The 26,940-nt window shown below is 39.9% G+C and overlaps 2 protein-coding genes across 2 annotated transcripts in view; one reads left to right on the forward strand and one right to left on the reverse strand.

The window, feature by feature from the left end:
- The window catches only part of PHYHIPL (phytanoyl-CoA 2-hydroxylase interacting protein like), a 1,239,789-nt gene that overhangs the window by 352,339 nt on the left and 860,510 nt on the right, over positions 1–26,940 (reverse strand). The window lies entirely within an intron of this gene.
- LOC126962146 (calcium uptake protein 1, mitochondrial-like) lies at positions 20,377–21,936 on the forward strand. Its single transcript, XM_050803055.1, is given in 3 exon segments — positions 20,377–20,763; positions 20,766–21,764; positions 21,767–21,936. Coding segments are annotated over 3 exon segments (1,422 nt in total). The 5' UTR covers positions 20,377–20,510.

Raw genomic sequence — 26,940 nt, forward strand, 5'->3', positions numbered from 1 at the left:
GACAGTAGGATTAGAAAACCTCAAGGTTGCTTTCAGTTCTATGGCTCTCTGATTCTCTACAACATTCTTTGTGTAGGAACAACCACCACCACCAAATTAATGACCTTTCATTGATTCTTAGTGAGCCAGTGGTGGACTAGGTCCTTCACCAGTATTATTTTTCACCTGAGCCACAATCCTACAGGACTGCATTGTCATCCTCATTTTACACATGAGAAAACTAAGCAAGTGCTAGAGGCTATACTTACAGGAAGAGGCAGAGGTTGAATCTTGACCTGAGTCCTTCTAAATTCAAAGCCAATGCTCTTTCCTATGTGCTGTCCTTCTACGTAGAAACAGGAGGCAAGTTCCTCATCCTCAGATAGTTTTCTAGGAGTGGGATGTCTTTCCTTGAGTTAGTCTGTAATCACATATTGAGTTTCTCATGTGACCGATAACAATATAGAAATGGCGTCCCTCTGCAAATGGGTTGACTGGGCTTGAGCTACTAGCCATGGCGAGGATCACATCTCTCTGGACACTCATCTCATGTGCTTAGTAGTCCCAGAGGGTCTTACAAGACACTTGGATGGTGAAAAATGTAAACAACCACTTTAATGTAGTGATTGGGCTTGATGTGGATCAATGTTTTTTTTAAAAATTCCTATAAAAATGAAGGATCAAGAGTCTTATGTGTTTTTACCTTTGAACAGGGAAAGAGTGATGTTTGAAATCATATTTAATGCTGGTTATATGGACTGTAAAGCCACTGCTTCCTATGCCTTAGAAGCTGAGGGAGACAAGGCCAGAAGTAACAATGACAGTGATAAATATCTTTGAATAAGTCTCTACCAATTATAATCACTAGAAACTAGAGTCTCCTCCTTTCCTTTAGCAACATCCCAAATGTCTTGGTGTGTTCCTTGAGAGCCCATTACATTTGTTTGCTGTCAACCTCAAAGTCACATTTCATCAAACTGCCTGCCTGCCTGATGGGTGAGTCACCAGTTCTGCCAATAATGGTCCTTCAATATCATAACTGTGGCTCTTACTGCTGTGTGGCTCCCTCAGAGTCTGGGAAAGCATCTCTAAAGAATGGGGCTTATGCATGTTTATTGGGCTCTCCAAAGGGTAGCTGTCTGTTTTCTTTTAATTAACTTTTGAGGAAATTGGGACAAGTTTATGCAGGACTAGATTGGATTATATTTGAGTATCATAACCAAGACTGTATCCCCAAGCTGATGATAAGAGAGTGTCCCAGGAGAGAGCATGTGCCCGATTCAATCAGAATATTCTTTCTGGAGCCTGCTTCTCAAACTGTGTCTGACTTTCTCCTGGTGAACTGAGCTGAGTTCTTCTGTGGGTCCCACAACCAATCCTCTGGCATTTCTTACAGGTGAATGTTGAAAAATTCAATGGACTTATCTTTGTAAAACTAATTGCTTCTTAGCAATAAAAGTACTGATTGATGTTAAAAGTTTCATATAGAAATTACCCTGTGGTTTCTTTTTCCTCTAGAACAGATTCATTAGCAAAATAATAAAAAGGTAATTTTATCTCCTTATCCCCCTAACAGAATTGGGGTTTGTGCTTCCTGTTCCTGGATTCCTGATTCCAGGAGGAACAGCCTTTTTGAGTATCAAGATGTATATAGAGTTGTGCCAACATGACATGGTCCCCATCCCAGTCTTGGTTCAGAAGGTCTAGGCCAGGGTTTCCAGACTCAAATGCCTTCTCAGCATTATGAGTAATGTAGATGAATGTAGTGTTTAAGACAGTAGAAGAAGTGGCGAGGTCTGTGGTAACCTGGATCATATATCCTTCTTAAAAGGGCTGTGCAGCTACTGCCCAGCTCTAGCTAATGATTGCCACTTAGGGAGGTAGATCCAGGTCATCACATTGAAATAGAAATCTGGAAGTAAAAATACTGCTATGGCCTGAATGTTTGTATGCCCCCCAATTTATATGTTGAAACATAATTCCCAATGTGGTGGTATTAAAAGGTGGGATCTTTTCGGGGTACTTAGCTCGTGAGAGCCACACTCTTATGAATGGGATTAGTGCCTTTATAAAAGAGGCTCAAGGGAGCTCATCCACCCCTTCTGCCTTGTGAGGAGGGGAAGCCCAATTCTAGTAGGGACAGAGAACAGAGAATAACAGAGAATAATAAGTAGTAAGTAAAATGTAACAGGTTGGCTTGGGATAAGTGCTAAGGAGAAAAAATAAAGCAAGGAGGGAGAAGAGTAATTGTGTGTGGAGGGAGTATTGAGAGAAGAGAGATGCAATTGTAGACAAGATTTTCTGGAAAAGCTTAATTGCCCTTAGTAGAGACCTGAAGGAGAAAAGGGGAGAGCCATGTGAAAACCTGGGGGAAAGGCACTCCAGGAAGAGGAAGAGCATGTAGAAAGACCCTCAGATGTTGGCACAGGGGATGAGACACAGGAACAACATGAAGCATAGAATGGCTGAGAGCAATGATCAAGAGGAGAGTCACAGGGAATGAGGTCAGAGAAAAAGGGGTCAAATTGTGTAGGGCCTCTGAGAAAGACTGTAATGGTTAATATTGAGTGTCAACTTGATTAGATTGAAAGATGCAAACTATCAATCCTGAGTGTGTCTGTGAGGGTGTTGCCAAAAGAGATTAACGTTTGAGTAGGTGGGCTGAAAAAGGCAGACCCACCCTTAATCTGGGTGGGTGCCATCTAATCAGTTGCCAGAGCAGCTAGAATATAAAGCAGCCAGAAAAATGTGGAAAAACTACACTGGCCTAGCCTACATCTTTCTTCCACGTTGGATGCTTCCTGCCCTCAAACATCAGACTCCAAGTTCTTTCAGTTCTTCCTGCCCTCAAACATCAGACTCCAGTTCTTCAGACTGGTTCTGCTTGCTCCTCAGCTTGCAGATGCCCTATTGTGAGACCTTGTGATCATGTGAGTTAATACTTAATACTTAATAAACTCCCCTTTATATATATACATAATATATATATCCTGTTAGTTCTGTTCCTCTAGAGAACCCTGACTAATACAGATCTTGGTACCAGGAGTGGTTCCAGAGGAACAAAATATTAAGGAAGAAGTTCTTTTGTTGGTTTTGGGGTTTCTCGTGTTGGCTGCTTAATATGGTTAGACCCAAAAAATCTAAGGACTCTACTTCTAATAGTATGGAGAACACTGATAGTCCTTGACATGAACTGTGTTGAGAGAGTTATGCAAAATAAATACATTTGACACTGCTGATTCACTGCTCATCAGAGGCAAGGAGTGTAGAGACTCTATACATAATATCTTTGACCATATATGGAGAACCAAGGAACATAACGAAGCTGGTTGTTTGCTCCTAAGTTGAGTGGACGAAGTGATGAAGGAAAATAATAAACTCAAGGATTCTAACTGCCAGCTTCAGAAGCAGATACTGAGCCTCAAATCTGCTAAGATTGTCCTGAGTGAGAGTCTTATCTCCTGCAAAGAAAGAACTGAAATTGTGGAAAAACAGACACAAGCTCTTACCTATCATGCAAGTGGCTGACCTGCAATGAAAAATGCGTGCACAGCTTTGCCAGGTGTCTACTGTCAAAGCAAGGGCATTGATTGAAAAAGAATGGGACCCTGCAACTTGGAACGGGGACATGTGGGAGGACCCTGATGAAGCTGGGGACACTGCATTTGTAAATTCTGATGAATATTTTTTGCCAGAAAAAAAACAGCTTCCCATCCTCAATAGTGGCAATATCCACTCCCTGACCCAGGCTGCCATTAGCCTTTCCACCTTTGTCTGAGAAAATAAACCTTGCACTACCTGAGGCAATAGTGATGGCCTCCCCTGAGGCAGTTGTCAGGCAACATAATGTTGATTCTCCTCAGGAGCCACCTCCAACACCCTGTTTGCTTCTAGACCTATAACTAGACTAAAGTCCTGATGGGCCCCTAGAGGAGAGGTTGAGAGTGTGACCCATGAGGAGGTACACTATACTAGAAAAGAATTGTTTGAGTTCTCTAATTTATATAAACAGAGATCTGGAGAACAGCCATGGGAATGGATATTAAGGGTATGGGATTATGGTGGAAAGAACATAGAGTTGGATCTGGCTGAAAGTTTGGGTCCACTAAGCAGGGACTCTGCTTTTAATGTTGCCACTCAGGGAGTTAAAAAAAGGTTCTAATAGTTAATTTGCTTGGTTAGCTGAAATATGGATTAAAAGATGGCCCACTGTGAGTGAGCTGGAAATGCCTGATCTCCCTTGGTTTAATGTAGATGAAGGGATCCAAAGGCTGAGCTAGTTTGGGATGGTGGAGTGGATGAGTCACTTTAGACCTACTCATTCCAGTTGAGAGGGTCCAGAAGATATACCCTTGACCAATACCTTGTGAAATAGATTTGTGAGGGCAGCACCTGCATCTTTGAAGAGCCCTGTAATTGCTTTTTGTATGTCAGATCTAACAGTGGGAACTGCAGTCACTCAGCTACAACATTTAAATACAATGGGAATAATTGGATCCTGAGGTGGCAGCCCTAAGTCTCAGCACTCAACCATCAAATGCGAGGTGGGTGTAGCTACTGTAATGGACAGCAGAGGCAAAACAGCAATCAGAATATCTGACTTTTGTAGAGCTGTGGCATTGGCTAATGAATCATGGTGTTCCTAGAAGTGAAATTGATAGGAAGCCTACTGCATTCCTACTTAATTTATATAAGCAGAAAACTTCTAGGTCCAATGGAAAAAAGACTAATTTGAATTATAAAAACAGAGAATCATGGCCCCTCAATCAATTTCCGGACTTGAGCCAGTTTACAGACCCAGAAACCCTTGAATGAAGGGGAGGCCAGGTCTGCTTGAGGAAAGACCCCAGTACATTACCGACAATTTAGACAGTGAATCTTTCTCCCATCCTTCCCCAAGGGGACCTCTAGCCTTTTACCAGAAAAACTGTGCATTGGGGAAAGGGAAATTATCAGATATTTCAGACATGACTGGACACTGGCTCTGAGCTGACATTGATTCCAGAGGACCCAAAACATCACTGTGGTCCTCCAGTTAAAGTAGGGGCTTATGGAAGTCAGGTAATTAATGGAGTTTTAGCTCAAGTCCAACTTACAGTGGGTCCAGTAGGTCCTTGGACTCATCCTGTGGTCATTTCCCCAGTGCCAGAATGCATAATCGGCATAAACATACTTAGCATCTGGCAGAACCCCCACATTGGCCCCTTGATTGATATGGTGAGGGCCATTATGGTAGGAAAGGCCAAATGGAGGCCATTTGAGTCTCCTCTACCTAGAAAAATAGTAAATCAAAAACAATATCACATCCCTGGAGGGATTGCAGAGATTAGTGCTATCATCAGGATTTGAAAGATGCAGGAGTAGTGATTCCCACCACATCCCCATTCAACTCTCCATTTTGGCCTGTGCAGAAGACAGATGGACCTTGGAGAATGACAGTGGAATATCATAAGCTTAACCAAGTGGTGGCTCCAATTGCTGCTGCTGTACCAAATGTAAACAAATGTGTTTCATTGCTTGAGCAAATTAACACATCTCCTGGTACCTGGTATGCAGCCATTGACTTGGCAAATGCCTTTTTCTCTATTCCTGTCTGTAAGGCCCACCAGAAACAATTTGCCTTCAGCTGAAAATGCCAACAATATACCTTTACTGTCCTACTTCAGGGGTATATCAACTCTCCGGCTTTGTGTCATAATATTTTTCAGAGAGACATTGATCGGTTTTTGCTTCTGCAAGATATCACACTAGTCCATTACATTGATGACATTATGCTGATTAGATCCAGTGAGCAAGAAGTAGCAAACATACTGGACTTATTGGTGAGATATTTGCAAGCCAGAGGATGGGAAATAAATCCAATTAAAATTCAGAGAACTTCTACCTCAGTAAAATTTCTAGGGGTCCAGTGGTGTGGGGCCTGTCAAGATATTCTTTCTAAGGTGAAGGGTAAGTTGCTGCATTTGGCCACTCCTACAACCAAGAAAATGGTACAATGCCTAGTGGGCCTATTTGGATTTTGGAGATGACACATTCCTCATTTGGGAGTGTTACTCCAGCCCATTTATCAAGTGACCTGAAAGGCTGCCAGTTTTGAGCGAGGTCCAGAATGGGAGAAGGCTCTGCAACAGGTCCAGACTGCTGTGGAAGCTGCTCTGCCACTTGGGCCATGTGATCCAGCAGATCCAGTGGTGTTTGAGCAGAGCCAATGGTGTCAGTGGAAGATAGGGATGCTGTTTGGAGCCTTTGGCAGGCCCCCATTGGTGAATCATAGCAGAGGCCTCTAGGATTTTGGAGCAAGGCCCTGCCATCTTCTACAGATAACTACTCTCCTTTTTTTTTTTTTTTTTTTTTTTTTTTTTTTTTTTGAGACGGAGTCTTGCTCTGTCACCCAGGCTGGAGTGCAGTGGCCGGATCTCAGCTCACTGCAAGCTCCGCCTCCCGGGTTTACGCCATTCTCCTGCCTCAGCCTCCCGAGTAGCTGGGACTACAGGCGCCCGCCACCTCGCCCGGCTATTTTTTTGTATTTTTTAGTAGAGACGGGGTTTCACCGTGTTAGCCGGGATCGTCTCTCGATCTCCTGACCTCGTGATCCGCCCGTCTCGGCCTCCCAAAGTGCTGGGATTACAGGCTTGAGCCACCGCGCCCGGCCACTACTCTCCTTTTGAGAGACAGCTCTTGGCCTGTTACTGGTCTTTGGTGGAAACTGAACATGTGACCATGGGTAATCAAGACATCATGCAACCTGAACTGCCTCTCATGAAGTGGGTGCTTTCTGACCCATCTATCCATAAGTGGGTCATGCACAGTAGCATTCCATCATCAATTAGAAGTGGTATATATGTGATCGGTCTCAAGCAGGTCCTGAAGGTACAAGTAAGTTTCATGAGGAAGTGGCTCAAATGCCCATGGTCTCCACTCCTGCCACCCTGCCCTCTCTTCCCCTGCCTGCACCAAAGGCCTCATGGGAAGTTCCCTATGATCAATTGACAGAGGAAGAGAAGACTAGGGCCTGGTTCACAGATGGTTCTGCATGATATGCAGGTACACCCGAAAGTGGACAGCTGCAGCACTACAGCCCCTTTCTAGGATATCCCTGAAGGACAGCGGTGAAGGTAATCTTCCCAGTAGGCAGAACTTCAAACATTGCACCTGGTTGTGCACTTGCATGGAAGGAGAAATGTTCAAATGTGCAATTATATGGCAACTCATGGGCTGTAGCCAATGGTTTGGCTGGATGGTCAAGGACTTGGAAGAAGCATGATTGGAAAATTGGTGACAAAGAAATTTGGGAAGGAGGTGTGTGGATGGACTTCTCTGAGTGGTCAAAAACTGTGAAGATATTTGTATCCCATATGAGTGCTCACCAACGGGTGACCTCAGCAGAGGAGGATTTTAATAATCAAGTGGATAATGTAATCTGTTCTGTGGACACCACGCAGCCTCTTTCCCCAGCCACCCTGTCATCGCCCAATGGGCCCATGAACAAAGTGGCCATGATTACAGGGATGGAGGTTACACAGGGGCTCAGCAATGTGAACTTCCACCCACCAAGGCTGACCTGCCTACAGTCACTGCTGAGAGCCCAATTTGCCAGCAGCAGAGACCAACACTGAGCCCTCCGAAATGGCACCATTTCTCAGGGTGATCAGCCAGCTACCTGGTGGCAGGTTGATTATATTGGACCTCTTCCGTCATGGAAAGCGCAAAGGTTTGTCCCCATTGGAATAGACCCTTACTCCAGATATGGGTTTGCCTTTCCTGCAAACAATGCTTCTGCCAAGACTACCATCCGTGGACTCACAGAATGCCTTATCCACTGTCATGGTATTCCACATAGCATTGTTTCTGACCAAGGCACTCACTTTATGACTAAAGAAGTGCGGCAGTGGGCTCGTGCTCATGGAATTCAGTGGTCTTACCATGTTCCCCAGTCATCCTGAAGCAGCTAGATTGATAGAATGGTGGAATGGCCTTTTGAAGTCACAATTCCAATGCCAACTAGGTGACAATACTTTGCAGGGCGGGGGCAAATTTCTCCAGAAGGTCAGGTATGCTCTGAATCAGCGTCCAATATATGGTACTGTTTCTTCCCTAGCCAGGATTTATGGGTCCAGGAATCAAGAGATGGAAGTGGAAATGGCACCACTCACCATCACCCCTGGTGATGGTTGCTTCCTGTTCCCATGACATTTCATTCTGCTGACCTAGAGGTCTTAGTTCCAGAGGGAGGAACGCTGCAAACAGGAGACACAACAATGACTCCATTAAACTGGAAGCTGAGATTTCCACCTGGACACTTTGGGCTCTTCCTACCTTTAAGTCAACAGGCTAGGAAGTGAGTTACAGTTTTGGCTGGGGTGATTGACCTGGACTATCAAGATGAAATCAGTCTATTACTCCACAACGGAGGTAAGAAAGAGTATAGATGGAATACAGGAGATCCATTAGGGCTTCTCTTAGTATTACCATGCCCTGTGATTAAGGTCAATGGGAAACTACAATAGCCCAATCCATGCAAGACTGCAAATGGCCCAGACCCTTCAGGAATGAAGGTCTGGGTCACTCCACCAGGAAAAAAAAAAAAAAAAAAAAAAATCACGATCTTCCAAGGTGCTTGCAGAAGGCAAAGATATAACAGAATGTATAGTAGAAGAAGGTAGTCATCAATACCGACTATGACCATGTGACCTGCTGCAGAAATGAGGACTGTAATTGTCATGAGTAATTCCTCCTACTTTTGTTAAAAACGTGTTTGTGCATGTATACACTTATACTAAGAAAATATTTTCATTTTGTTTCCTTTTTCCTTTATCATGTGACATAAGATATATTGACTTTTTATCAGCATTTAAGTATTGTTAACTTCATGTAATAGTATTTGGGTTAGGGATTGGTGCATTTCCAGTTGAACAAAGGATAGTTGTATTATGTTAGGTATAAATATCACCTTATTATTGTCTTTATTTGAAGATTATATATGATCTAAGGAGATGTGTATGGATTCAAGTTGACAAGTGGCAGACTTGTGATGGTTAATGCTGAATGTCAACTTGATTAGACTGAAGGATGCAAAGTACTGATCCTGGTTATATCTGTGAGGGTATTGCCAAAGGAGATTAACATTTGAGTCAGTGGGCTGAAAAAGGCAGACCCACCCTTAATCTGGGTGGGCACCATCTAATCAGCAGCCAGAACCACTAGAATATAAAGCAGACAGGAAAAAAATGTGAAAAGACTAGACTGGCCTAGCATCCCAGCCTACATCTTCTTCCTGTGCTTGATGCTTCCTGCCCTCGAACATCAGACTCCAAGTTCTTCAGTTTTGGGGTTCAGACTGGCTCTCCTTGCTCCTCAGCTTGCAGATGGCCTATTGTGGGACCTTGTGATCATGTGAGTTAATAAACTCCTCTTTGTATAGATATTTATCTCCTATTAGTTCCATCCCTCTAAAGAACCCTTGACTAATACAGATGGCAAACCTGGAGGGCTCTGAGCAGAGAATAGCAGCACTTCTCTAGCTTCTGGGAAGGGGATGAAGGAAGACCAGTTCAGAAGCTATTCTAACAATACAGGTAGACTGGACAGTGAGGATAGCAGTGGATGTGGTGAAAAGCAGTTGAATTTTGGATATGTTTTGAAGTTAGAGATATCAAGACTTTCTGATGAATTAGATGTTCATGGTGACACAAAGAAAAGTCAAGAATGATACCAAGGTTTTTGGCCAAGCGTAAGAACAGAATTGATATTTACTGGGATGAGAAAGATTGCAGGCAGAGTAGGATTTGGTGGGGAAGGTAATTCTGAAGCTCAGTTTTGAACATGTTAAACTAGATGTGCCTAATAGATCTCCCCATGTGTATGGAGAATTCAAGTAGGCAGTTGTATGTGGGTTTGGATAAGCCATCTGTGTTGGTCAGGGCTCTCCAGAGAAACAGAATCAACAGGATGTATATACACTGATAGGCACTCACACGAACACACACACACGAGGAGTGAGAGATTGAGAGAATTATTTTAAGGAATTGACTCACGTGATTGCAGAGGATTGGTGAGTTCAAAATTCTGATGAAGAGACTCAGGGAAGAGTTGCAGTTTGAGTCCAAAAGCAGCCTGATGGTAGAATTCCTTCATGCTTGGGAGAGATCAATCGTTGTTCCTCTTAGGCCTTCAACTGATTGGATGAAGTCTACCCACATTACAGAGAGCAATCTGCTTTCCTCGAGTTCCACTGATTTAGGTGTTAATTGTATCCAAAAAAAATCTTCACAGAATACATCTAAAATTATGTTTGACCATATATCTGAGCACCATGGCCCTACCAAAATGAAACATAAAATTAACCATCACACCATCACCATAGTAACTACAGTTACAGTTAACTGGGTATCTGCTACATTTCCAGACATGACACTATGTGTCTTACAATATTTATTATTAAACTACCCCCTGAAACACCACAAATAGATATTATTATTCCCATTGTAAAGATGACAAAACAGGCTCTCAGAGATTAGGTAATTTTTCCAATGTCACATGGCCAGGATTGAATCCCATATCCAATTTCAGGGACCATAACCTTCCCCCACTATACCACACTTCTTCCCAATGCACGAGCTCCTTATTTCCTCAAGCACATTATTTTATGTGTCTATGCTTTGTCACATGCTGTTCCTTCTGCCTAAAAAAAAATATTTTCCCACTCAACTCACCCTGTTCTTCATCTAGATAACTAGTACCCATTCATCAAGTCTCAACTCAAAGATCACCTCCTCTAGGAAACCCTCTGATTCTTTCCCCTGCCTAGATTTTAGAGGCTCCTCCTCTATGCTTTCATGGCAGTGGACTTTACACATGTCTACAAAAGGGATAATCAAACAGTATTGCTTGGTTTGCTGATCTTTCTTCTACATTAGGCTGTAAATTTATTGGAAGAGAAGAGCACACCTTCATCATTGTATCTGCAAATCCTCAGCAACTAGACTGGTACTTCATAAGTACCCAATGTTTGTTGAATGAATGAAAGAGCAAATGGTGTGTAAAGGAAGGGAAGACAGCAGGGGGCTGGAGGAGGAGCATTGAGAGAGAGAATAAGCAACAAAGGAAGGGCAGTACTACAGCATACACAGAGAGGTCTGGTGAATGATGCTAAATTATGCAGTGGTATTGCAAGACTAAAAACTAAAAAGAGGGTATTGGATTCACTGGGGAAAACCCAATGAATGCTACAGAGTGTAAGTGACTTTCTCATTTGGAAAAAAGGTTTTATATATATAAATTTTGGCCAAGCACAGTGGCTCATATCTGTAATCCCAGCACTTTGGGAGGCCGAGGTGGGCAGATCATGAGGTCAGGAGTTCAAGACCAGCCTGGCCAACACAGTGAAACCCTATCTGTACTAAACACACAAAAATTAGCCGAGCTTGGTGGCGCATGCCTGTAGTCCCAGCTACTCAGGAGGCTGAGGCAGGAGAATCGCTTGAACCTGGGAGGTGAAGGTTGCAGTGAGCCGAGATTGCATCACTGCACTCCAGATTGGGCAACAGAGTGAGACTTCGTCTCAAAAAAAAGAAAAAAAAAAAAAAAAAAAAGGAAATGTTGGTGATGTTGGCTGGACCATCTAAGACAATGCTGCAAAGAACTTGCATGCGATCTGGGACATAAAGAAAGGGTAGAATTTGAATAGGTATGTGGATGAGAGTAGGGGGCTATGATAAAACAATAGGCCAAGAAAAATCACATTTTTAAAGCAAGCAGGAAGGCTGTCCCAGACAACAGAGAGTAATTTGGTTGCCCAGGTATGGATGGTATGGAAACAAAACAAAACAAAACAAAAGTTTAACTTGAAACAAAATATGACTCTCCTCATTCTCTGGCAGGATTCTTTGCTTTTCTGACAGCTCATTGCCCACCAGCAGGGAAGAGTGGATCTCATGTCTCTAATATTCAAATCACTGTGGTGTATAAACTACGTGTCAATTCCTTTGATGAAAAGTGCAGTAAGAACAGCAATGAGTTGAGACATATTTCACATGATGAAATTAGCAAATCTGATAACAACTCATTTATTTTGCTTCTGTTATTTCCCAGCCAATTCAAAAGTGACCCAGACTCTAAATATTTTTTTCTCTGCTTACCTTGGAGCCTCAGAATAACTTTGCAATGGATGATAAATGATATTTTCTCATTGAAAAACAAAATTAAATAGCATACCAATTGAGGGTGGCTAACCATTTCACATTCCTAAACTTCCAATATAAATGAATCATCACTGGATATAATTGTAAAGAAATATGCTCCCTTAAATATATGCTCTAACTTTTAGCTAAACCACTGCATTTCTCCAATACTAACACAACCTATTGGAGTCGACTGCTTCTTATAAGAACAGTAAAAAAGGTTGGAACCCTTTGTGCCTTCTACCAAATTGCAAGGCAGGGTTCATTTAATTCATGGGGCTAAATGGGGTCATTTTTGCAGTGCTAATGGAGATTATAGCTTTTTTATTAGACCTACCATTTCCATAGTAACTGCACAATATCTCAGCAACACACTGATCATAGCAAATACAGAAGTAGGAGTCATTAATTTCTTAGGTGACAGTCAATAATTTTTTGTTTGGGAGTTTCATCTTCTCTGTGTGATACCTTCCATGCTGCAAATATTTAATGTAGGGCTTGCATTTGAGATGCTAAATAGTGTCTAAATAATCTGCTAGATTTTGTGGGACGTTGTATTTAACCCAGAACCCAACGGACTTTTGAAAAGAGCTGGTTTCCTCTGTTTTTGACTCTCAGCTTCTATTGGTCACTTAGGAAACAGAATTTTAGACTGAGCTTCCTTTGTGGATAAATGTGTTGCAAAGGCTCACAGAGAAATTCTTACCATCTACAGTTGACCTAATGGAAACAGCACTTCCGTCAGAGAACCCTTATTTTCTGGTGTATCTTTCCAGCCTGTTATGAAATATAGCTGGTGCCTGGTTTGCTAAACTTGCAGATGGATGCCTCTGGGCAAAATTGTCTTCAAATTTGATGAGAAATTTTAAATGCAATTCATATTTTATATTCATCTGTGGTGTGACAAAATGTTTAAAGGTATTTCCTAATACTCCAGTGACTTCAAGAAACGTGACTCACAATAATTTTTCTTTCCCTAAATCCTAAATAAGATGGAAAACAATGCAGCTGTTTCTCATTATTCCCCCACTGTGTCTTCGGTTGAGGGCTTGAGAGCCCAGAGCCTCATGCATTGGGAGTTCAAAATCATTAAATTTTTGGCTTTTACTCTAGTTTCCACACCTGTGCTCCCAGAACCCAAAGGGTAAAATGCTGTCCAAGCAGCCCCAGCAATAACAAGAAACACAGGCAGCCCTTGCTGAAGTTTTAAAATTAACAGAGGATATGCAGAGTTTGGTTAGTAGCAGCCAGAAGTTAAAAACACCCATTATCCGTGGCCCTTTCTGCCAGATAAATCAAGTTCTAATTTGATCACATCCAAACCTGAGTATTGTTGAGGATGAAAGACGTGAATTTGAGTTAGTGGAAAGTCTTCAATTCAAACCCTGACTCTTTCACTCATTGAGTTTATATTGAATTTTTACATTGCTGAGACTTTGTTGTCACATCCTTAAAATATCTTTCCCACTAGAGTGTTGAAAGGATTGACTGCTATAACATGTTGGAGGCACCTGGAGTGTGTCTCCCACATCAGGTGTGCCTAATAAACAATGAAGTGCATCTGAACCTCTAAGGCATATTGGGTATCCAGACTTGCTTATTAAGAAAGAGGAAACTGAAGCTCCATGGTAACGTCTAATCAAGGGTTTTGTAGAATCTCAGAGTTGGAAAACAGTTGCATTCTAGTCCCCACCATCTTCCCAATGAATGATTTAACTCTACATCATCTCTGTCAATTACTACTCCTTACAGCTTTCAGGTATGAACGTTTTCAAATACAGAGGAACTGCCACTTCATCATTCAGCCATTTCATTATGAAAAACGAAAAGGGGAGAAATCAACCATTTTGAGGATCAACTGTATCTAGCACTATACAGATATTATTGTGCTTACTTAAATGACCACTCTGTAAAGTAGGTATTAGTATCCCAGTTTTACAGACTGGGAAATTGAGGATCAGATAATGAATAATTTTACAAGCCCCCATGGATTTACTGAAAATAGCAGTGATCTCCAAAAGTGATTGATATACTGGGAAATAAAACTATGACCTTAATCTAAAATGTCAGAGATTGGTCAAGTTTAATGGATTTGTTCTTATAACTAGCACAATTCCAGTATGTCTGTGTTCTTTATGGAGATGAACAGAAACATCTCTCTCATCTTTTTATAACTTACAACTTCTCTCCAAGTATAATGCTTGTCCCTGTCCACTTATGTGATTAGGTAAGAACCCTAGATATGCATTAACAGAAATTTGGAGCTATCCTTTCTATATATTCTGAAATGAAAGCTAAATCCATGTTATTCTCCAAGAGTCTATTGCTACTTTAGAGATAACTACAAGCTAGGGAATGCAGAGGTAACATGTTTTTTTTGTTGTTTGTCCTGGTATCCCCAGTGCTTCACACAGTGCCTCATACATAAAGAGTGTTCAGTAAATAATTGTTGATTAATAAAACCTAATATATTCACAGTGGTGTTGTGATTTAGTATAATCTTTTCTTGAATTTTAAGCATGCCAAATTGCCTTTCAAAAAGAGGTTAGGGTATTATGAACCAAGGAATTGAGTTCTTAACCTTCATTTTAGGAAAGAAATTATCTTCTTTCAGTTTGCCTGGTTTGAAAGAGAGTGGTCTCAGATCTAATGGACACCCATAAAATACACATTGTCATTCAGATTCCACAAGTTTTTCCATGTAGTTAACAGAATCATATACTTCTTGGCTTTCCATTTAACAGAGTTTTTTGGTCCATAAAGAATCACTTATTATACAATTCAATGAAGGCTTTTTCCATTATGGTCAGAATCTGGGAGGACAAATTTCAAAATGCATAGCTTGAGGTTGATAGCCCCTCATTTCATCTTTGGGTCACATTTCCCATCACTCCAGTATTTGCCTTAAGTGCTCAGGAATTTTGGAAATGGGCAGCATGTATGCACTTCCATTTGTGGTGACCCTACCTCATCTAATCCTCAGCTCAGAAAATAAAAGAGAGGGAGAGGTCTCTGGGGGCATGACAAATCTTAGATATCTTTTTTTTAAATATTTAACTTTTCTAAAATATTTTCTTTGGAGAGGTACTGGACCACGTCTTCCCAAGGCAGTTTCTTCGCCCCTCATCCTTTCCAGACCTCTTTTTAGGCCAGGGCCAATTTTCTTGACATTGGAAGGAAAGGCAGACTCCTTGTTTTCATTTGGAACTGTCTGTTCTTCCTGCTTTACAGCTCACCACTCTTTCCTAATCATTCTCCCTCCTCTTTCTTCTTTCCTCTCTCTGATATATTTTTAGTCCTGTTTCTCTCTTAGAAAATCTAAGCCATAAGATCATCTGCCAAGATGGGTTTGGCAATAGGGATAAAGTGTTTAAGTGCCCTACCACTTTTCCCAGGGGATGGTAAGAATTCTTGATATATAAGAAAGTGTGTTGTTCACTGATGTGTAAACAGGGAAGGTCAGGCTTTCTGACAACACTTCTGCATCTCAGGAAGCTAAATTAAATAAATGTTTAAAAAACGAAAAGTAGGCTTTTCTCATCTTAGAAGTATTTCTACTTTTCCCTGCAGTAGAGTACATAATTACAAAAGTTGGTTGAAGTAGTATAAATGGGGCATTATTATGCCTTTTGAATTTATGCCGGAACTGTATATCTGTTCAAGTTTCTAAAGTGTATGCAGTCAATTTATCTTACAAATAATATCTCTGTGATTCAGGAGCAATAATTACATTTTCTAATTCCTTGTACTGGCCATTGGAAGATATTCAGACATTTATTCATCTATTTAATAAATATGTATTGAGAGGACCCCTATGACATCTCCCCACATCTACCCAGAGGGCTGCATTGTCATGGCACCAGCTGGACACAGAGAGGCAGCATCATTGCTGGCAGTTGAGCCTAGTCCGCACCCTATATCCTAGAAAACAGATGGTCTAGCACATCAAGAATGCTACCTCCGGTACATTAGAAACCCAAGCATGTGTCCCTCAGAAGCTGAGAGCTGCCTTCCCAGAGTTACCAATATTGATGACAACCCTGCCCACAGGGATGGGGACATCAGGGACCTGAGGAGATGCCCACCAGGGGTCCTACTGTTGCTACTGCTGGCACTTACATGTACCACCCAGGGGCACAAAGACTAGCCTTCCTGTATCCCTGTCTGCACCCCACAGCCTCTACAAATATCTGTAGCCTGAGCCACTGAGGAGCTCACAGACACCACTTACATTGATTACAGCTAAAGAAACCATACAGAGATTACCCTACTGCACCTACTCAGAACCAAAGCCAAAGTACCTCACCTAACCAACACAATAGACATGTCTACAGGAAAAAGTCCCCATAAAAGCTTTCCCTATGAAAGCTACCCCATAAAATTGGAAGTAGTGGCTGTTATACCAGACATGCAGATATCAATGTAAGAACACAAAAAAATATAAAAGCAAGGAAACATGCTGCCTCCAAAGGAAAACAATAATTTGCCACTAACAGACCCCAAAGACAGCAAAATATATGAGATGCATGAAAAGGAATCCAAAATAATAATTTGAAAGAAATTTAGTGAAATAAAAGAGAAGATAGATAATACAACGATATCAGAAAACAATTCATTATACGAATGAGAAAGTCAACCAAGAGACAGATATTATAAAAATAGAACCAAATAGAAATCTTAGAACTGAAAATTCCATGAATAAAATTAAAAATACAAACAAGAGCTTCAACATTAGACTAGATTGAGTAGAAGAAAGAATTTCTGAACTTGATGACAAGTCTTTTGAAATAACTCAATCAAACCAAAAAAGGAAAATGGAAACATGAAAATAGAAAGCTTATATGACATATGGAACATTATTAACCCTTTTCCCATTTGCCCCAAGAATACTTGCCAGCTATATTTGTGGTTGCAGCATTTACGCTGAGACAATTTTGCCATGAAGTATCTCACTTTTATTATTATTTTTGCATCACTCTATTATATCAACTTTGGAAACAAAAGACATCATTTTATTTATAGCATTCTGTTTTTAGTAGTAGTGTTTCCATTTACAAAATATAGTAATTCTTGATAGTTTAAAATGTCAAATCCTAGAAAATGGAACATACCTATGTGTGATGTTAACATTGTTCTCTAACAGTTGTTAGCCAAAGATTCATTTGTTGGATTTCCAAAATAGATGATTTTGATGATTCAGATGATTCTGACATAGTTCTGTTTAGAAATATAACTCAAAGAGCAGTTTTTACATTTTATTTTCACATTGAAAATCAGTCAGATTTGCTTCAGCCTAAAGAGTATGTCTATATAAAATTAAATGAGCACTGGCAGCAAGTTGCACTTTTTTTTTTCTAAATGGGAAAAATGTTGAGTAAATAAACATTCACATTTTGAGAGTTCCAAGAGTAGAAAAGATACAAAAATGCAGATTCCAAGAGTAGAAAAGATACAAAAACTTATTTAATGAAATAACAGAAAATTCTCCAAGTCTTTGGATAGATATAGACATCCAGATACAGGAAGCTCAAAGTACCAATATAGACTCATCCCAAAAGGCCTTCTTTGAGGCACATTACAATTAAACAGTCAAAAGTTTAACTTTGGAAAAGACAAACAAAGATTTATGAAATCAGCAAGAGAAAAGCTTTAAGTCGCATGTAAAGGGATCTTCATTAGACTAACAGATTAGACTCAACAGAAATCTTGCAGGCCAGAGGAGAGTAGAATTATATATTTAAAATGCTGAAAGTAAAACAATAAAACTTACAGACAAGAATACTATACCCAGCAAAGCTATCTTTCAGAAATGCAAGAGAAATAAAGGCTTTTTCAGACAAGGAAAAACTGAGGGAATTCATCACCTTTAGTTGGATCCTACCAGAAATGCTTAAGCAAGTTCTACATCTGGGAGCAAAAGGATGACATATACCATTATAAAAACATATGAAAGTATAAAACTCACTGGGAGAGTAGATACACAAATAAGAAACAAAAGGAATCAAATGTTTTTACTATAGAAAATCATCAACCCCCAAAAATAAACAATAAGAGAGAAAGAAAGGAACAAAGGACCTGCAGAACAATCAGAAGACAATTAGCAAAATGACAGGAGTAAGTCCTCATTGATCAACAACAACTTTGAATGGAAGGTTTAAATTTGTTAATTAAACATTATAGAGTGGCTGAATAGAAAAGAAAATAAGCCCCAACTATATACTGCCTACAAGATATTTATTTACCTGTAAAGCCACACTTAGACAGAAAGCAAAGGGGTGACAAAAGATATTCCACACAAATGAAAACCAAAAGCATGCAGAAATAGCCATACTTTTATTAGACAAAATAGACATTAAGTCAAAAAACATAAAAAGAGGCAAGTTATATAATGATAAAGGGATCCATTTAGCAAGAGGCTATGACAATTGGAAATGTACATGAATCCCACATCAGAGCAGCAGACTAGCAAATATTATTAGGGCTGAAGAGAGGGATAGATACCAATACAATACTACTTGGGGACTTCAACACCCCACTTTCAGCATTGGACAGATAATCTAGGCAGCAAATCAACACAGAAACATAAGACTCAACCTGCACTATAGACCAAATGGACCTACAGAACATTTCATCCAGCAGCTAGAGAACGCACATTCTTCTCATTGGCACATGGAACATTCTTCAGAATACACCATATGTTAGATGACAAAAAAGTCTCAACAAATTTTTATTTTTATGTATTTACTTTTTTTGAGACGGAGTCTCACTCTGTCACCCAGGCTGGAGTGCAGTGGCACATCTCGGCTCACTGCAAGCTGCGCCTCCCAGGTTCACGCCATTCTCCTGCCTCAGCCTCCAAAGTAGCTGGGACTACAGGCACCCGCCACCATGCCTAACTAATTTTCTGTAATTTTTTTTTTTTTTTCTTAGTAGAGATGGGGTTTCACCATGTTAGCCAGGATGGTCTCTATCTCCTGATCTCATGATCCGCCCGCATCGACCTCCCAAAGTGTTGGGATTATAGGTGTCAGCCACCGCACCCAGCCAAGTCTCAACAAATTTTTAAAACTCAAAATCATACCAAGTATCTTAGAACACAATTGAATCAATCTAGAAATCAATAACAAGAGGAACTCTGGAAACTGTACAAATACGTGGAAATTCAGCAACATATTCTTGAATCACCAATAGGCCTATGAAGAAATTAAAAAGGAAATGAAAAAATTTCTTGAAACAAATGAAAATAAAAATACAACATACCCAAAACAATGGGATGCAACAAAAACAGCACCAAGGGGTTATAGCAATAAATGCCCACATTATAAAAGTAGAAGTATTTCAAATATAAACAACCTACTTATGAACCTCACGGAATGAGCAAAGAAAATACTAAACCCGAAATTAGTAGAAGAAAGGAAATAATAAAGAGCAGGCCAGAACTAAATAAAACAGAAACAAGAAAGCAACAAAAAACTCAATGAAATTAAAAATTGGTTTTTTGAAAAGTTAAATCAACAAACCATCAGCTAGACTAGGAAAAAAGAGAGATGATCCAAATAAATAAAATCAGAAATGAAAAAGACATTATAACTGATCACAGAAATACAAAGGATCATTAGAGACTATTATGAATGATACTGCATGACTATCATATGTCTATATTGTATGAGTTTTATATGCTGACATATTGGAAAACCTAGAGGAAACAGATAATTACTGGACACATATAACCCACCAAGATTAAATCAAGAAGAAATAGAAAACCTGAACAGACCAACAATGAGTAACAATATTGAATCAGTAGTAAAACGTCTCCTAACAAGAAAAATCCCGGGACTGAATAATTTACTGCTGAATTCTACCAAACATTTTAAGAAGAACTAACACCAATTCTTCTCAAACTCTTGCAAAAAATTGAAGTGAAGAAAATTTGTCTTAATTCGTTCTATGAGGCCAGTTTTACCCGGAAACCAAACTAGATAGGGACACAATTAATGAATGCTACTGGTCAGTATCCCTGATAAACATAGATGCAGAAATCTTCAACACAATACTAGCAAACCAAATCTAATAGCACATCAAAAAGATTATACATCATAATCAAGTGGGATTTATCCCAGGGATGCAAGAATGGTTCAACATATGTAAACTAATCAACAGAATGAAGGATTAAAAACCCTATAGTTGAAGATCCCGACAGGCCCAGCGGCTAGGAGAGTCACGTGAGGGTGGGCGGAGGAGGTGGAGGTTTGTCCCCGCTGTTTCATCTCTATGGCTGTCAGAGGTGGGCGGCTTTGACTGAGGAGCTGCTGGAGCTCGTGCTTGGACGCGTGAGTCTCGGACTCCGGAGGGATGTTTCGTCTGAACTCACTTTCTGCTTTGGCAGAACTGGCTGTGGGTTCTCGATGGTACCATGGAGGATCACAGCCCATCCAGATCCGGCGAAGACTAATGATGGTGGCTTTCCTGGGAGCATCTGCAGTAACTGCAAGTACTGGTCTTTTGTGGAATAGGGCCCATGCAGAATCTCCACCATGTGTAGACAACCTAAAAAGTGACATTGGTGATAAAGAGAAGACTAAAGATGAAGGGGATGTTTGTAACCATGAAAAAAGACTGCAGATCTTGCGCCTCATCCAGAAGAGAAAAAGAAGAAACGTTCTGGATTCAGAGACAGAAAAGTGATGGAATATGAGAATAGGATTCGAGCCTACTCCACACCAGACAAAATCTTCCGATATTTTGCCACCTTGAAAGTCATCAGTGAGCCTGGTGAAGCAGAAGTGTTTATGACGCCAGAAGATTTTGTGCGATCCATAACACCCAATGAAAAACAACCAGAACACTTGGGTCTGGATCAATATATAATAAAACGTTTTGATGGAAAGAAAATTTCCCAGGAACGAGAAAAATTTGCTGATAAAGGAAGTATATTTTAGACCCTTGGAGAATGTGGGCTCATATCCTTTTCAGACTACATTTTCCTTACAACTATTCTTTCCACTCCTCAGAGAAATTTTGAAATTGCCTTCAAGATGTTTGATTTGAATGGAGATGGAGAAGTAGATATGGAGGAGTTTGAACAGGTTCAGAGCATTATTCGCTCCCAAACCAGTATGGGTATGTGCCACAGAGATCGTCCGACTACTGGCAACACCCTCAAGTCTGGCTTGCGTTCAGCCCTCACAACCTACGTTTTTGGAGCTGATCTAAAGGGAAAGCTGGCAATCAAAAACTTCCTCGAATTTCAGCGTAAACTTCAGCATGATGTTCTGAAGCTCGAGTTTGAACGCCATGACCCTGTGGATGGGAGAATTACTGAGAGGCAGTTTGGTGGCATGCTACTTGCCTACAGTGGGGTGCAGTCCAAGAAGCTGACCGCCATGCAGAGGCAGCTCAAGAAGCACTTCAAAGAAGGAAAGGGTCTGACATTTCAGGAGGTGGAGAACTTCTTTACTTTCCTAAAGAACATTAATGATGTGGACACTGCACTGAGTTTTTACCATATGGCTGGAGCATCTCTTGATAAAGTGACCATGCAGCAGGTGGCCAGGACAGTGGCTAAAGTGGAGCTCTCAGACCACGTGTGTGATGTGGCGTTTGCACTCTTTGTGATGGCAATGGCGAGCTGAGCAATAAAGAATTTGTTTCCATCATGAAGCAACGGCTGATGAGAGGCCTGGAAAAGCCTAAAGACATGGGTTTCACTCGCCTCATGCAGGCCATGTGGAAATGTGCACAGGAAACTGCTTGGGACTTCGCTTTACCCAAACAGTAACCCCACACTGCAAGAGGGGACCTCTCCACCCCCAGTACCCCGGATCCCCTCCGCAGAGTCTCGGCAGAGCCCTTTGTTCTGCTACTTCTGGAAGTAGTGTCCCTTCCTTCCGGGGATGACCTCAGGACTCTGTCGGTTTCCCCTCTTCACCCTTCCCTGTCCCCGTGTTCTGCTGGGCTCTGATTCTGCCCGATGATTATCCCCATAGGTTCTCAAAAACATGAACAAGTCTGAAAAGCTCAGACATTTGGCAGCCTAAACAGCACTACCCATTCAAGCACCCGGTGGATAAAGAATGCGGGGAACCATCCACACACCTGCCAACCCTGGGAAGCATCCAGTTCTCAAATCGTTTTTGCTATGGATTTATATTAACAAGAACATTCCTTGCTTTCCCTCCTGCTGGTATTTTAAAGCCACAAGTAGGGAAGATATCTGGTAGGCAGAAAGAAGTCTGTGATGATAAATGAGGATGAGGATGACCTAGGCACCCTACGCTAGCGTGAGAAGCCTGCGCCCCAGGAAGGATCTGTGTTAGTCCCTGGGATGGCTCCGAGGTCTGCTCTAGGAAGGCAGCATGCTCAGTGGGAACACAGCAAGATTCAGAATTTAAAGTAGTTGCTTCATGGCTCTCTGCACTCTCTTTTCTTCCTCGCAGCCTCCCTAAGATGACTCCAGTGTGACTCTGTGCTCAGTGAGCAATAGTGATTGAGCTCATGTTCCCTGCAAAAGCCGCTTCCCCTCCAGGATGGGCCTCTAAAGCTGAGGCCTGGCTGGGAGGCTGTTTGCCCTCTGTCTTAAACAAACACTTGTAAAATACCCCTTTAATTATAACCGTTTGCAATAAGCATCTCCCCCCCCCAAAAAAAAAACCCTATAGTTATCTCAATTGATGCAGAAAAAGCATTTAATGAAATTTAACATCCCTTTATGATAAAAACTCTCAACATATTATGTATAGAAGAAACAAATCCCAACACAAAAGCTATATATGACAAACCCACAGCTACCATCATACTGAACCAGAACTAGAACAAGACAACAATATCTACTTTTACCACTCCTATTCAGCATGGTACTAAAAGTCCTAGCCAGAGGAATTAGGCAAGAGAAAGAAACAAAGAGCAATCAGATTGGAAAAAAAGAAAGTCAAATTGTTCCTCTTGGCAGATGACATGATCTTATATGCAGAAAAACATCAAGACTTGCCCAACATCTCCTAGAACTGATAAACAAATTTAGTAAAGTTGCAGGATACAAAATCAATATACAAAAATTAGTAGAATTTCTGCATGCCAATCACAAGCTAGCTAAAAAAGAAGTCAAGAATGCAATCTCATTCATAATAGCTATAAAAAATAAAATATTAAGAAATAAATATAACCAAGAAGGTGAAAGATCTCTATAATGAGAAATATAAAACACTGATTAAAGGAATGGAAAGGGACACAAAAATGGAAAGTCAACTCATGCTCATGGATTAGAAGAGTGAATATTGTTGAAATGTCAATACTGCCTAGAGTAGTTTACAGATTTGCTAGGAATTGATAAGGATTTCTATCAAAATACCAATGGCTTTCTTCACATAAATAAAAAAAATAATTCTAAATTGTATATGGAACCACAAAATGCCCTGAATAGCCAATGCGATTGGAGCATAAAAACAAAGCTGGAGGCATCACACTACCTGATTTTGAAATATGCTACAAAGCTATAGTAAACAAAACAGCATGTTATTGATATAAAAACAAATACATAGACCAATGAAACAGAATACAGAGCCTAGAAATAAACTCATGTATTTACAGCTAACTGATTTTTGATAAAGGAACCAAGAACACTGGGGAAGGGCCACCCTCTTCAATTAATGGTACCCAGTGAAATAGATATCAATACACAGAAGAATGAAACTAACTAGACCCCTATCTCTGATCATATGCAAAAATCAACTCAAAATGGATCTTAAAATGTAAGACTCAAAAACTACAAAGCTACTAAAAGAAAACATAGGGGAAATGCTTCAGAACATTGGTCTAAGCAAATATTTTATGGGTAAGACTATAAAAGCACAAGGAACCAAAACAAAAATAGACAAATGGGACCACATGAAACTAAAAAGTCTGCACAGCAAAGAAAATAATCATCAGAGTGAAGAAATAACATGTAGAATGGGTAAAAATATGTGCAAACTATATGCCCAACAAAAGACTAATAGAAAGCATAAACAAGAAACTCAAACAATTTAACAGCAAAAACCTAACAATCTGATTTTAAAAATCAGCAAAAGCTCTGAATAGACATTTCACAAAAGAAGAAATACAAATGACCAACAAGTGTATGAAAAAATGACCTAGGCACCCTACGCTAATGATATTATTATATCACTAATAATCAGGGAAATACAAATAAAAACTGCAATGAGATATTATCTCACCCCAATTAGAATGACTATTACTAGAAAGACAAAAATAACAAATGCTGGCAAGGATGTGGAGAAAAGGGAATTCATACACTGTGGTAGAAATGTAAATATGTACAGCCACATGGAAAACAGTATGGAGGCTTCTCAAAAGACTAAAAACAGAAGTACCTAAGATCTGTCAATCCCACTACTGGATATTTATCCAAAGGAAAGGGAATCAGTATATTGAAGAGATATCTGCACACCCATGTTTATCACAGCACTATTCCTAATAGCCAAGATATGGAATCAACTTAAATGTCCATCAACAAATGGAACAATAAAAAAATGTGGTTGAAATACTATTCAGACACAAAAAATAATAAAATCCTGTCATTCATGACAACATGGATGATCCTGGAGAACCTTATGTTAAGTAAAATAATTCAGGCAGAGAAAGATGAATACTACATGTTCTCATTCATATGTCGGAGGTAAAATAAAGTTAAGCTCATAGGAGTAGAGACTATCAGAGTCTGGGAAGAGGAGGGGGAAGCATAGGGAGAGATTGATTAATAAATACAAAGTTACAGCTAAGAGGAGGAATAAGTTCTAGTGTTCTATAGAACTGGCAGGTGAATATCATTATTAATAACTTATTGCATATTTGCAAAAAGCTAGAAAAGAGAATTTGGAATGTTCCCAATGCAAATAAATAATAAATGTTTGAGGTCCTGGGTATGCTAATTACCCTGATTTGATCATTACATATTGGATTCTCATATCAAGATATCACTCTGTATCCCATAAATACGTACAATTATTATGTGGCAACTAGAAATAAAAGGAAAAAAGATTAGTACAAAAAAAGTAAATAAATAGGTAAAATAAAATAAAATGAGGCCAAAAAAAAAAAAAAAAAAAGAATCGAATGCCTACATGTGCCAAGACAAGAAAACACTGACCAAGTGTACATGCCTAGGATGTCCCTGAATTCTGGTTATCTAGAATCTACTTAAATTGCTGAAATGAACATCTCCTAACTATTAACACTGTTTCCCACTACAAGACAGTGCTGATTTAATTCTGAGTTCTCCTGTGTTTTCCTAAATATGCCTGAAAACCCTGTTTAGTGAAAATTAAGAACAATTAAATATCCACAATCCTCTATGTTTCCCCACAACCCTGATATAGATCCCTGGCCTCTGTGGTTAGTAGTTTAAAAACTTTGCTTTCAAATTTCCTCTTCTCTCTACCTCAATAGGAGAGGAGACCTCTGGTCAAAATCAAAGACTGCTGCTTGGTCACATGTTCTAGAAACAAAGATTTCAAAGGATTTAAAAAGTGATTCTCAAATTTGGTTATAATTAGAATCACCTGGGAAGTTTCTTCACATATTATGAGAACTTTATTTTATTTAGATCATTCTGAACCTCTCTACTTCATTCCTGGGAATTCTTGCCCCATACTTGATCTGCTTGATTTGTTGTTTTTGTTTAAATAAACTTTTATTTTGGAGTAATTTTAGATATATAGAAAGGTTGCAGCAGAAATAATGCAGATTTCCCATATATCCCTCACCCAGTTTTCCCTTATGTTATTATTTTATTTTATTATGGTGTATTTGCCAGAACTAAGAAACCAGCAATGGTGCATTACAATTAACTATAATCCAGACTTTATCCTGATTTCCCCAGTTTTTCTATTACACTCTTTTTCCATTCAAGGATGCAGTCCGGAGTACCACACTGCATTTAGACTTTATGTCTCTCAGTCTCCGCTTGTCTGTAACATGTTACCAGTGTTTCCTTGCTTTCCTTAACAGCTTTAAGGAGTACAAGTAAGTATTTTACAGAATGTTCTTCAACTTGGATTTGTCTGTTTTTCTCATAATTAGACTGGGATTGTGGGTTTATGGGAATAGTACCACAAAGGCGAAGTGCCTTTCTCATCACATAACACCAAGGGATCCATGATGACCACATGGCATCGCAGGTGATGTTAACCTTCAATCTTCATCACTTTGTTAAAGTCATGTTTTGCAGATTTCTCCACCATAAGTTACTATTACATTTTTTCCCTTTTCCTACTTTATTCTTTGGAAAGAAGTTACAAAGTCTAGCCCACCCTAAGGAAGATGAGGGAAGAATTAAGCTCCATCTCCTGGGAAGGGAAATATGTACACAAATTATTTGGGATTATTCTGTAAGAAATGTTTGTCTCGTTATCCCTATTAATTCAGTTATTTATAATAGTATGGACTCATGTGTATTCATGTTGTACTTTGAGTTGTAATACAGTACCACATTTTTAAATTTTATTGCTCAAATCTTTTCAGTTTTGGCCATTAGGAGTTCTTTCGGGTTGGTTCCTGTGTCCCTTTGACATAATGCCATCCTTTTATTTTTTTGAACACTGCCTTAGTTTCTCATAGCACAAGATGCTTCCGGTTCATCTTGAATTTTTCATGCCCTGGCACTAAAATCAGTCATTTCTCCCAAGAAACCTGGTTCTTTTGATTGGAAAATGATAAGTAGTCACCAAGATCTGGAAAGTGGGAATGCTAATTGCTGTTGAAGTGTCATTGCTGTTAGTACAGAGCT

Source organism: Macaca thibetana, chromosome 9 (genome assembly GCF_024542745.1).
Source record: "Macaca thibetana thibetana isolate TM-01 chromosome 9, ASM2454274v1, whole genome shotgun sequence".
NCBI classification, from domain to species: domain Eukaryota; kingdom Metazoa; phylum Chordata; class Mammalia; order Primates; family Cercopithecidae; genus Macaca; species Macaca thibetana.